We start from the raw sequence: 13,311 nt of genomic DNA, 5'->3' as shown, positions 1-13,311 counted from the left end.
TTCAGTCGGTTGGACCAGGATCCTATGTTTTCACCTGCGGCATTTACCATGTAAGTCAGATTCTTGGTTTTGGAACTAAGACCCTCAGTGTTAGAATTAGTCTCAAGATTCTGATACATGTGCTCCTGAGTTTCATCAGAAGCTGCTTGGCCAACACAATCTGTGATCAAGGTTGACTCTTGTGCTGAACTCCATTTCCTGCCACCATCACTGTCAATGGAACCAGCAGAATATCTTCCCAAGGAATGACTTTTCTTTGATGGTCCAATGTAGCCTTCTGCAGAAGATGTTCCAACAACAGCAAAAGGGTCATAGGAAAAGCCCCCTTCCAAAGACAGCTATGTGATCATCTAACCAAAATGTTTAGCATCGTATCCATTAGGATGTGTCCCATAAATGCTCGAACTAAACTGATGCCAAAGGACAGAACTTTCCCAGGAACCTTCAGAGCCACTTCTTGAAATCTTTCACCCTACAATTTAATAAATTGCAATCTTCCCATCCAAAAAGATGCAAAGTTTTATCATTTTAGTAGGCACAAAATTACATGCTAAAATGCCTCCAAAAGCAAATCTTAATGTAATTTTTCTTTGAGGGCCACTAGCTTTTCTCCAATCCAAACACCCCATTATAACAGAAAGAAAACAAGCCTCTATAGAAATTGCCTCCCAAGACCATCAACATTGATGTATGAAAATGCAGTATCATCAAAGATCACTAGGGAGAGGTTTTGCACACATTGACCAAATTAGCTAGCCACCCACCCCAACCCTTTTTCCTAGTGTTTCTATTTGTTCCTTGAACTAATCCCCTGTATTTTTGGTTCAATCCTTCCTAGTCTGGTATTAATATCTCTCAACTGTATTTAAAGAATGTATTCTTAAAGAACAGTAACAAATTAACGCAATCAGGATTGAATATTTGCACCATAAGTCTATCACATCCCATCTGAAATTAAGAAACATGAGCATCAAATATTCTCATCATCCGACCTCTGTGGAACCTATGAAGTACAGGGAAGGGAATACAGACTGAACAGGAACATCGAAAGTTAGATAATCACCATAGATGTAGGTAGATGATGAAGTTGGAGTTCATCCCGAAACTCAATATTGGCCTGCAAACATCTATAACATGTCACAGTATAATCTCTGAAATTGCTGGCAAGGGGAGACTCTGGACAGGGGGTGAGTCCTTTTCTCCCAAAGAGTGATTCAATAATTCAGTCTAATAGATTAATTATAGCATACCAACCATGAAGAATATTCCTATTTGATTTAGTAGATTTGGGGTCTCATTAATGGAGGAAACATCTATAGATTCCTGGTTGTCTAAACCCGAGGCTGATTTCCTAGTTGAAATGCAGGCTTGTGCTCGGGAGCTGAACAATGGGATGAAAACACCTCATTATCTTTTTGTATGGATACTTCAAGTGTGTTTGACAATGATTCTCAAAAGTGTTTCTAGTATTTTTAATGCTCGAAAAATAAATATTTTCAAGTGTTAAAAAGCCTAAAAACACTTCTAAAAACGACTACCAAACACATTCTTTTTTAAAGTTAATTGTTTGACAATTATTCCAATTCCCAAATGGGAAAATTTCCCAAATCCACCCAAATCAGCCCACCTCATGTAATCTCTCTTGAAATTAAATACTCTTATTACACTTTAGGAGCTATGGAGAGAAGTATTCCTCTTGTTGCTTCAATCCATATTCAATTACCATGAACACCCTTGGATGATTTTTGATCTATTTTCAATGAATAACATTTTGGAAAATGTTATGATACCGGATAGGTTGTATACCAATAGTATAATTTGGACCATGCAGGTTAAATTTGGATTGATAATAAAAATACTAAGATTAAAAAAAAAATAGATATATAAAAATGAAACGTTTATAAGATACAAAACAAAAGAACCATTTTCATGGGATGATTTGTGATTAGGTGACAATTTTTGGCATAGAAAGCGCCCATCCAGAGAACACTCAAACATTTTTTCAATATATATCTATCAATTGCACCCATAATTGCATTGGTTTTATACCCATTTAATCAAAACCTATAATTTAGTTTCTCAGCTAGTCCACGTGGAACTACAAAGACACATTGCATTTTTTTGTTTTGTTTTTGCACATTATTACGTTAAACAAATCCATTGTAAGCGTCAAACAAATCAATTTGAATTTAGTACAAAACTCAAAGAGAGATTCAAGTTGTTTGAAGAAACCTAGACACCATGAGCACAAAGATGCACCCCTGTCTCTGAAACACACTCCCATCTCAATCACATGCAACCCAAGGAAAAACTTTGGCAAAATAAATTGATGACTTCCAAGGAAATTTATCAGAAACCAAAAAGTCAGATTCAAGTTCAGTTTCTACTTGATACACAAATTGGGGTTGAGGAAAAAAAGGGTGAATCTTCCTGCTCTCTAAAATACTTTCTAGTGCTTCATAAATGTTCTCCAACATTCCTACAATGCTTCTCACAAATTCTCAAAAGACCCTGCTACAAGGGCTTCATAAATGTTCTCCAACAGTTATATTTGTTACCCACCTGTATTTTGTAAACCAAGAATATTAGAAATATTTTTGAAGATTTCGCTCTACTTTCAGAAAAAGTGTTCCATCCAATCACAGAGATAAAGAACGGATGACGAAAAGGCTTAGAGATGAAGATGAAGATGAGGACAATTACCAATTGATGATGATCAGGCGATGGAGACCTGGACACTTCTCGTGGTGCATGTCACCTGATTCACGGCCAAAAGCTGGGTCAAGGAAGCTTTGCATCGGTTGGAAAGGTGTCTTGACAAGGATATTGATGAGAGCTGGTCAGCCCTGGTGCAAACGGAAGATGGTTAAAGATTGTAAGCTAGCCATCTAATGTCTCACAATTGAGAGAAAAATGTATAAAGTTGGGTTGCATCAATTCCTGTTTGTTCATATATAGTGTAAATTTCTTTAGAACTTCATATACTTATTATTGAGGTTAGACTGCTAGATCAAATTCCTGCTAAACTATAAGTATAGACTACCTAACCCCTCATAAGACAAAATTAATCAAAACTCAAAAAAAAAATATATAGGGGAAATTCCAAAAAATGATAGAAGAAGAAATAATATCAAGTTGTTTTATTGAACAAATTAATATATGTATATTAAAATTAATTATGTTAATAAGCCTAGAAGAATTTCAATATGAAAATAAAAATTTTATTTCATTGAAAATATATTGTATTTCAATATTTAAAAATTAAAATAATTATATGTATATTTTTTAATTTTTAAATACAATATATTTATATATTTGAAATAATTTTGTTGAAACCAACACCACGCAATATTGACAATGTTGTGCTAAAATAAGATTTTTTTCAACATCATAATAAATCCATATTTGTAATAAATTAATCATAGTTGGATTGGATTATATTTCATGAAGAGTCATAATTAACATAATAATATTAAATAAATAAAAAAATTTTAATGTCTATCAAATTCTTAAATTTTTTTAAATTTGTCAAATCACTAATTTCAATAACATGAAACCTTTATAGAATAAATGCCCCTTTAATAAATTTGGCCTGTTTGGCGAAACTTCCAAGAACACAATGAGTGCTCTTGTCATACTTTGCATCATTGTTATTCACTTTCTTTGTTAGCAGAAACTGATATTACCAAAAAACCTAAAAACCATCATCATCATCAAGCCAACCCAAAGACCTTCACCATTAGTTACTTCAATTTGATCCTACTTTAAACAAATCTAAGTATCGAATTTATAAGATGAATATAAAATTTTGAATAAATAAAACTAAAAATCAAAACTAATCATTATATTTAATTGATTTAAAAGATTTGTGTTTTAAAAATAAGAATCTAATTCAGATGCAATACTTAAATTTTATATTGACTCCCTCTATGGATTTAATACTAGATTGTAAAACTCTTTTATTTAATTCATTTAATTGTGTAAGAAAATTTTGTCTATATTTTATTCTTATTTATTTAAATTAAGATTTTATTAAATTTTAATTAATCTTTTTAATTTGAAAACAATTAGAATCAATTATAAAGGATACAACTTAAAATACTACAAAGTCATGTTAATTCTAATTTCAATTTTTCTTTGTTAAAGTTATCATGTATTTAGGATTTAATATTTTAATTATAATAAAAAATTATGATTAGAATAGAACTCAATTTCTAACTTAGGGGTTTCTTATAATGATGATTAGTATCATCTTCAAACACGTAAATGCAACTATAGATTTTTGAGTTATTAGAAGATTTCATGTTAATGAAAGAAAAGCTTGATAATTGGTATAAAGGAAGTCAACAGTTCTCCTCAATTGGAGTGACACTTAGAGTGTTGGCTAGATATAACGTGGAATAGGATAAAGGAAGAGATATTATATCTTATTTTATATTTAATTGAATATGTGATAAGATAAGTAATGAGATAAGATATATTAATTTCATGCTAAGATATAAGATATGCATATTTCATGCATTATAAATTTTTTTTTTTTAATTTTTAATTTTTTATATATTTATTTTGTAAAATAAATAAAAAATAATGTGAAATATATATTATTTTTAGTGTTTAAAATAAAATTATATCATATTCTAATATTTTCTATTTTAAAAAAATAAAATTTCTTTTATATTTAAATGATTAAAATATTTAAATTTTACAAATAATTTTTTTATATTATGTTATTTAATATATAAAAATAATTTATATCTCATATATTAATATTATTTTATAAATATTTTAAAGCTTTTTTTAAACCATAAATTTAATTTATAATAAATTAAATAAAAACATAATATAACACCTTTTTTATTTTATATAAAACTATTAATATATGTGAATTGTAATTTTAATAGTATTCTAAACAAGAATCGAGAACATTAAAAACACTCCGAAGATTTCTCTCTGCTTTCTCTTCATCACAGAGATAAAGATGGCGACGATGAAAAGGCCTAGAGATGGAGATGAAGATGAGGGCAGTTACCCATCGATCAGAAGGTGCATTCCCAGGAGCCGCTTTCATGGAGGTCTGGACACTTCTCATGGTGTCACCTGGCTTCGCGGCCACAAGCTGGGCCAAGGAAGCTTTGCATCCGTATACTCTGCAACATCCGCATCAAAATCACCGGTTGTTTTTGTTGATGATGATGGCGGCAGTTGCATCTTGCCCTCTGAATTGGCCGTGAAATCAGCGGAAATCTCCAAATCGTCATCCCTCCGCAGCGAGATGGAGATTCTTTCTAATCTGAATTCGAGCTCGTATGTAGTGCGCTGTTATGGGGATGAAATCACAACGTCGGGTGATGGAAAACTTTATTACAACATATTGCTGGAGAAGTGTTGTGGGGGTAGTTTGCGTTGTCGGATCAGGAATTCTGGCGGCGTTGGATTACCGGAAAAGGAGGTGAGGAGCTATACTCGGGATATTGTTCGAGGACTTTGTTACGTTCATGGCCATGGTTATACCCATTGCGACATCAAACCCGAAAACATCCTGCTGGTGCCGACTTCTTGCAATGGTTTGAGAGCGAAGATCGGTGATTTTGGGTTGGCCAAGAAAGAGTATTTTGACCATGAGGACGAGGATGAGGATGACAAGGGATGCGGTGGGTTGAGAGGTACGTATCGATATATGTCCCCTGAATTAGTGGCAGATAACATGCAGTGTTGGCTTTCAGACATATGGGCACTTGGTTGCGTCGTCATAGAGATGATGAGTGGGAAGCTGGTATGGAGTTGTGAACAAATTGATTCAGATATGAGAGATGGGAAGCAACAATTTGATTCAGATATGAGAGACGTTTTGATGCGGATAGCTTACAGTACTGAGCTCCCTGAATTTCCAAGTACCATTTCAGAGCAAGGGAAGCACTTCTTGGAAAGGTGTCTTGACAGGGATATTGATGAGAGGTGGTCAGCCCTGATGCTCTTGCGCCACCCTTTTCTTTCAGAAGATGATCCGAGATTGTAAGCAACCCATCTAATTCCTTCTTGTTCATAGTGTAATTTCTTTGAAACTTCTAAACCATAAGAAAGTATCGGCTACCTAACTTTCGGTGAGACAAAATTAATTACAACTCAAAAAAAAGTAGATAGAAGAAGAAATGAAGCACACATTTTCATGTTGTTTTATTGAACAAATTAATGCATGTATATCAAATTTTGATATTAATAAGTCTAGAAGAATTTTAATATAACAATAAAAATTTTATTTCATTGAAAATATATTATATTTCAATATTTAAAAATTAAAATCATTATATGTATATTTTTTAATTTTTAAATACATTATATTTATATTTTTGAAATAATTTTGTTGGAATCAATGGGATTTTGACAAAGTGGTGCTAAAATAATTTTTTTTTCCTATGTAGTTGCATTGGATTCTATTTCATAATTGGATGAGAAGTCATTATTAATATAAAAATATTAAATAAATAAATACTTAAAGCAAGTATGAAGTAATGTATAAAAATAATTTGTCACCTTTGAATATATTTTTTATTTTCCTTCTTTTTTCCTTTTTCTTTTATTCTTTCTCTTACATTTTGCCAAAAACTTTCTGGAAACCAAACACGGAGAGGTTGCAATACAAGTTATTAGAATAAAAGAGAATAGAGAATCACCAACTGGTAGGTCTATGGACATCCCCTTCCCTACAAAGAGAAAAAAATTTGCCCCTTAAGTTTACACTTAAGTTACTTGTTTTTATTTTTACTCACAAACCCAATAAATCTTTTTGTATTGCTTCCAAATTTATAGTAAGAGAAAAGAATGGATTCCTTTACATGAACTCATAAGCTGAATAAACAAGAGCCAGGAGATTCAAAAAGTGAAACTACATTTCAAGCAAATGTCAGATATTGCCTAGGAAGAAAATACAGTCATAAAAACAACTTGTCTTTTTCATTTCTTTCTCCCTTTTCCCCACTTTTCTTACTCCTTTTCAATTTTGTCTTTCTATTTTATTCTTGCTTTTATCCAATCACTGAATTTAGAACCCAATGCACAAGAAGTTGGGGGTTGTCTCCCATTGTTTTTACATTTTCAAATAAAAGGCAAGAGGGAAAGAGAAAGAAAAGAATAAATCTAAAATCCAATTGAACCTACGATACAAATATGCGATATTATGGCTAGTTATATACGAGCTAAAAATAATCTACATTGACTTATTATTATGAATTTAGAGGTTGATTCTAATGAAAGTTCTTTAATTTCGTTTATGACTATAAATAAAGAAAATGGATTAGATGAAGAAAAAGAGCGAAGAAATCAAAAATTGATTGGAATAAAGAAATGGGAAAGACTTAATGGATGCACAAAAACTTCAATAACATTATAATTCAATTCATAGTTATTTCCATGGGATGAATGTTAGCAATGAAATAATTAAGTCATAATTCATTGATTGATTGTATCATTAATAGTTTCTTTATTTTGATGGGAGGAACTTATCATGAATCCACTTATTTCTCTCTCAAATTTGGGAGAATCTCATACTCATATAGGGTTTGCTATTTTCTTATATTCATTTGCAGGAAACAAAGATAAAAAAGGGAATATAGATAATTTTATTTTATTTCTTTCTTTATTTATAAAGAGATATAATTTTATAAATATTACTTGACAGGTTATTATGTCAATTAATTCTAAAATTAACAAAAAGACATCGTGAAATAAATTTGAAACAAATTTTAATTACCAAGTTACATTTTCAGACTTTATTTTTGGAAATACGATTTCCATCCAAGGACCTTTTTGAAAATGCATACGAAGAGAAAAAGAAAGACGAAAAATCGTTAGAGCACATTTGAAGAGAATAAGAATGGTAATGGAGGAAACCAATTTGAGGAATAATATTTATTAAACTCGAGATCAAGCTTGGTCTTATGAAGTGTGTCAATTTGTTTGGTCTTACAATCCTATGAAACATAATGAAAGTAATTATGATGTCTCGCATCATATAAGAGAAAATGTTTTTGATTTTATATATTTATAGGTTCTTTTTAATTTTATAGATGCGTTTTAAAACATTAAATTATTGGACTAAGAACATAGAATATCTACATGATTATAGGTTCGAAAGCATAATGAAAATAATTTTGTATAAGATTGCCTTTTGTGTTATATTTAAAATTCTATATGACATTTTCAGAGAATAATCAAATATCGATTAAATAACAATACCTTTAAATGCATATAATTCAAAGAAAATGCAAAAAAAAATAAAATTAAAAAAATATAATTACCTTTATTCCATCTTACAACACTTTCTTAATGCACATGCATTAAGAAAATAGACTTGTAGATTTGTAGACATTAATGAAGTAATTACTGTGGGGATTTGTGAAAAATATCCATTAACAAGAAAAAGTTAAAACAAAATAATATATATTTGGATGATGTGCATAATTTAATTTTTTTTAGCCATTACTTTTCAACAAATTTTCACATATACCATATATTAAGTAACTCCCTTATTCTCTTTTAGTCATCCTTTTTGCTTTTCTCATTTTTGTGTCTATTTATTTATTTAAGTGTTGTTAATAATAGTTATTTTTATTTTAAAAAATTAATATTTTATCTAGAAATGAGAAAGAAAAAAACCCTTCTAAATCATGTTTAATGATATGACTTATTGAAGGGATGTTCTCATTTTTTTAAGGAAAAAAAATGAAGAATAATGTTTACAATAATAATAATAAGCATTTCCTAAAAATGACATATTTTGTGGGATTTTTTTAAAAAATTATCTTTAAAATCTTTCATGTCATTTTTTTCAATTAATTATTTACCCTTCAAATTGTTCATAATAATTGCTCATATATTTTAAAATAGTAATATATAGGTCATATGGAATAAATATATAAAATCAAGGTAAAAAGAAATGATATCACATATAAACATACGAGATTAAGGTATAAAAAAATAACATTAAGTTGCGAAGTAATGGAATAGCAACGAGACTTAAAGTTTGAATATTATATGATTTTAGTAGTCCTTTTTGATGACCCTATAATAAGATTTCAAATAGGGTAAAATTATATAGGTAGTTCTAGTTAAGTGAATTTAATAATCATTTAAAATTCAATTTATTAGTTCCAAACAGGAGATAAATTCCATTTTTAGTCACATAATCTTCAAGGCAACACAACAAGTACATCACTTTCAAAAATTTCGCCCCTCAAATGTTTGACCAAACTCCCAATTGGTTGGGACAATATTATCCGACTGCACCATCCTACCATCACTAGTAGTCACCTGAAAAGATAGGCCTTGGCCTACCAATTGAACCCCCGTTTCCCAATTCTGGCCCCAATTCCGTTGCATCTGTATCCAGTCAGTCCTTGAACCCTTGACCTTCACATTAGAAACATCCCCCAGACCTCCCACATTGTACACCAACACAAGAATCCAATATGGGTTTCCTTTGATCTCGAACTTCATTCCTCCCTTCTTGTAACAATACACCCTCCGGAACTTCACGGGCACGACTCCGCCTTGGTATATGGCGAACTTTAGAAACATGTATTGCGACAAATCGAAGTGCTTTTGTGGTGGATTGCACCAGGGGTTTGGGGATGTAGAGCTGGGCGGGCAAAAATTTGTTGCTGTCACTCGAATGCCTCCGGCCCCCTTTATGCACCATTTTGAGTGCACACAATATAGCTCAAAACAGGCTCCACATGTCGCCCCGTTGTTGAACAGCGCGGTGCTTAGTGCAGTTGTCTCGAGACCGTACCCTTGTTCAAATAAATTTCCATAGCCACATGCTCCGTCTATAATAAAACTAACGTTAAACTTTCTGATAAAACATGATACATAAATCTAATAAACCAATAATGAGACTTACACATGGTTTCACTCCCATGAATATCACCATAAAATGTCGCACGTCCGTCACCCCATGCATTGAGGTGGTCTCCAATTTGACCTAAAGCTCCGACGACAAGAGCCATGGCCATGAAACTCGAAACTAGAAAGCTAAGACTAGTCATGGCTAAAGATCAAAGTAAACTCGCTTTAATGAACTAAGATTAGAGAGACATGAATTTATAGGAAAAGAAAAGTAATGGAGTTTACTTTGACTATCTAATATGGGAAGGATGCTAAAAGATATATTGGAGTAAATGGTAATTTAATTATACCGGAAATAGAGATCCAAAAAATTAATGTGAGTTCTATATATGGTAAAGTATAAAAGACAACTATAGTAATTATTTTTCTAAATGAGATGAAAAAAATTGATATAGGGTTTACTTAAATGGAATTTTAGTGACACTCCTCAACTAAGAGCAATTAAAGCCATGGAGTGACAACCATATTGTATTTAATGTAATGGCAATAAATGATTTATGATACAATTTTTTTTTTTTTTGTGGGTCAATGGTGGAATGAGAGTATGGTGTTTTCTTTTCTTCTTTTTATTTTTATTTTTATTTTTATTTTTGGTCAATGGTGGGATGAAAGTAAAACTAAGTCAAATTAGGCTTATTTGATTAAAAAGATACAATGAACCTGATCCTCAAAATTTTTTTGTATTTCAAAACTATTATAATAACAAAAATATCTTCTTTAATTTTTGTTTTTGTAATCATTCATGTATGAGTAAATAAGAGCAATTTTACATTTTTTTTTTCTTTCTTTTCTCTTTTGCAAACTTTCTAACATCAAAATATATTAAGATTATATTTGATTTCTAGAAAATTTGAGGAAAAATATGAGGGAAATAAAATAAAGAGGAAAAATTGAAACAAAGAACAAATGATGGAAAATAAAAAATAGGTTAAAAGTCAATAAATTATTTTTAAGTATTCTTTAAACTTATTTCACTTATTTTCCTCCATTATATAAGGATTAAATAATTTTAAAATATATAAATTTCTAAATAATTTTAATTATTATTATTATTATTATTATTTTATATTTTTTTATAGTAAAACTTGACATGAGAAAACTATTTTCTTAACATTTTTTTCTTTCCCTTATTTTGAGGATCCAAAAATGGAAGGATTGGATTGGAAAAGCTTCCTTTCTTAATTTTCTTTTACCTCCCTGAAAAGTTAAAAGTACTCTAACAGTTAGGCTCATTTAGAGAAGTTTATAATTTTCTTTATCAATTTATTGATTTTTTCCTTGTTTCTTATGAAATTGAAATTTGTATTAAAAAAAAAAAAAAAACAAATAATGGTTACTCCAAGAAATTAAGGTTATGTTTTGTTCATAGAAAATTTAAGGGAAAATGTAAATGAGAGAAAATAAAGAAAAAAAGATTCAATAAATTATTTTTTTATATTTTTTGAGACTCATTTCATTTATTTCTCTCTCATTATTGTAAGATTAAATAATTTAAATATATATAAATTTTAACTAATTTTAATTTTATTTAACTCTTTTTTTTTTTTTTTGTATTTTCCATGAAAGAAATCAAACATGAGAATTTTTTTTTTTTTTTTTGTATTTTTAAAAGGTGTTTTCAACTATATAAGGTATGTAATTATTTTTTACATAAGAATTTCTACATTTTGTATAAAAAAATTATTTTAAAAATAAAAGTAGAAAATTATCCAAATGTGCATTTAATTAATACAAAATCTATAGTGTTGACCCAACTTGGCCTGGGTTTCAAATTTTGTCATTTTTCAAAATAATAATTTAAAAAGTGATGGTTGAAAAATACTTCCAAACTTACACAGTTCTTGTTATGTAAAATAATTTTGTTATGACATGTTTTGAAAAAACAATTAATTTAAATGATTTTTTCAAAAGATATTTAATTCAAAATTATAAATCAATCTAAAACTACATCATCCAAAAATTATAGAAACTTGGTCTAATATTTATCAAATCCGTATGAAAGACTTGATCACAAAAACATGTGTTCTAACAAAAACCATGTATAATGTTAGAAAATCATATCAAATTCCTAATTGATATATATTTTTCCTATAAAAAAATTAAATAAATATTTCTTAAGTTCAAATATCATTGTCATTAGGTTCCTTAAGAAAAGGTACTAAAGATTTCTTTATAAATATTATAGGTCGGGAAAGAAAAATTTTAGTTTATTAAGACTATACGTAATAGATAAAGATGTGAGAAAGAGTAGGAGACACTCGGTAGAGTAAAAGGGTCTGCAGTTTAGGGTGAGAAATGTATGATGCTTCGGGACTCAATAGTTGTATATGTTTTTTTTATCCTATCTAATATTCTTTATAGTATCTTTTGTACTTTTTTTTAATTTTTTTTCATCTTCGTAACCTTGCATTAATATGTTTACATTGAAACTTTCATTCATACAACACATCATACTCAGATAATCAAGTATCTCCATACACGAGTTAATCAATAAACTAAGACTTATTATGCTTTTCATCTAATATCAACATCATGTCACACTCTTCTACTTTAGAAACTTCCTCAGTATTAATGTAAGACTTATTATAGCAGACTCTATAACCATAACTCCACCTAAAATTGCCTTCCCAATCAAGGTGCATAAATTTTTTGTCTTTTCCTCCTTCAGAGCTACTAAAGCACTTTTATTAATATTTATAATACCATACTTTGCAGAAAATTCATAGCTCAGAGTGTTCAAAGCCTCCAAAGTCCTTAATTTAGGAATATGGTTAACATTAATCAATGTCTAGACAATGCCATTAAACATCTTCACTTTCACGCTACCAATCCCAATGACTTTAAAGCTTGAATTATTGCCTAGTAGAAACATTACTAACATTAAATTTTTTATAGGCACCAAACCACTTCATATACTGGCACATATGAAAAGAACATCTAGAATCCAAAATCAAAGAGTTAAAAAACCTTTTCTCAAGTATAATATCATCTTTATCAAACTTTTCATTAACAATATTAGCAAAATTTAAAGTCTCTTAGGATTCAACTTTTTTTTTTTCTAGATACTTTATTAATTTTTCATAGTATCTCTAGATATGTCTCTCTCTTTTTTAGCGATAATGACATTTCACTTCCCTTTAAGAATATGATTGGGAACGATAATCTCTCATTTCATAATATCTTTCTCATAATTTACTTACCATGATATGGTTCAAACTCTATCACAAGAGCTTGTTCAGTATGACAAAAATTATTTGATTGTTTAGTGTTTTCTCTCTTGAAAAGAATAGCTAACACCTCATCCACAATAAATGTTGTCTTTCTAACTAAAAGTGTGGCCATGTCTCATATGATTTCAATTAATAAGGAGGTTAATAAAATAATAGTTTGATCTTCTTCATCAATCTT

General features: G+C 29.6%; 2 protein-coding genes across 2 annotated transcripts; one reads left to right on the top strand and one right to left on the bottom strand.

Annotated features, from left to right (window-relative positions):
• Window positions 1-4,978: 4,978 nt before the first annotated feature.
• On the top strand, window positions 4,979-6,016 carry LOC117918157 (mitogen-activated protein kinase kinase kinase 17-like). The gene has a single exon (XM_034834672.1). It carries the CDS (start codon window positions 4,979-4,981, stop codon window positions 6,014-6,016), a length of 1,038 nt encoding a protein of 345 aa, XP_034690563.1.
• Window positions 6,017-9,213: 3,197 nt separating this feature from the next.
• On the bottom strand, window positions 9,214-10,043 carry LOC117918156 (expansin-A25-like). The gene is made up of 2 exons (XM_034834671.1): window positions 9,899-10,043; window positions 9,214-9,824 (listed from the first exon to the last, which is right to left on the bottom strand). Exons 1-2 carry the CDS (start codon window positions 10,041-10,043, stop codon window positions 9,214-9,216), a joined length of 756 nt encoding a protein of 251 aa, XP_034690562.1.
• Window positions 10,044-13,311: the final 3,268 nt, after the last annotated feature.

This window comes from Vitis riparia, chromosome 7 (genome assembly GCF_004353265.1).
Source record: "Vitis riparia cultivar Riparia Gloire de Montpellier isolate 1030 chromosome 7, EGFV_Vit.rip_1.0, whole genome shotgun sequence".
Lineage (NCBI taxonomy): Eukaryota > Viridiplantae > Streptophyta > Magnoliopsida > Vitales > Vitaceae > Vitis > Vitis riparia.
This window is presented reverse-complemented; position numbering and strand designations above follow the sequence as displayed.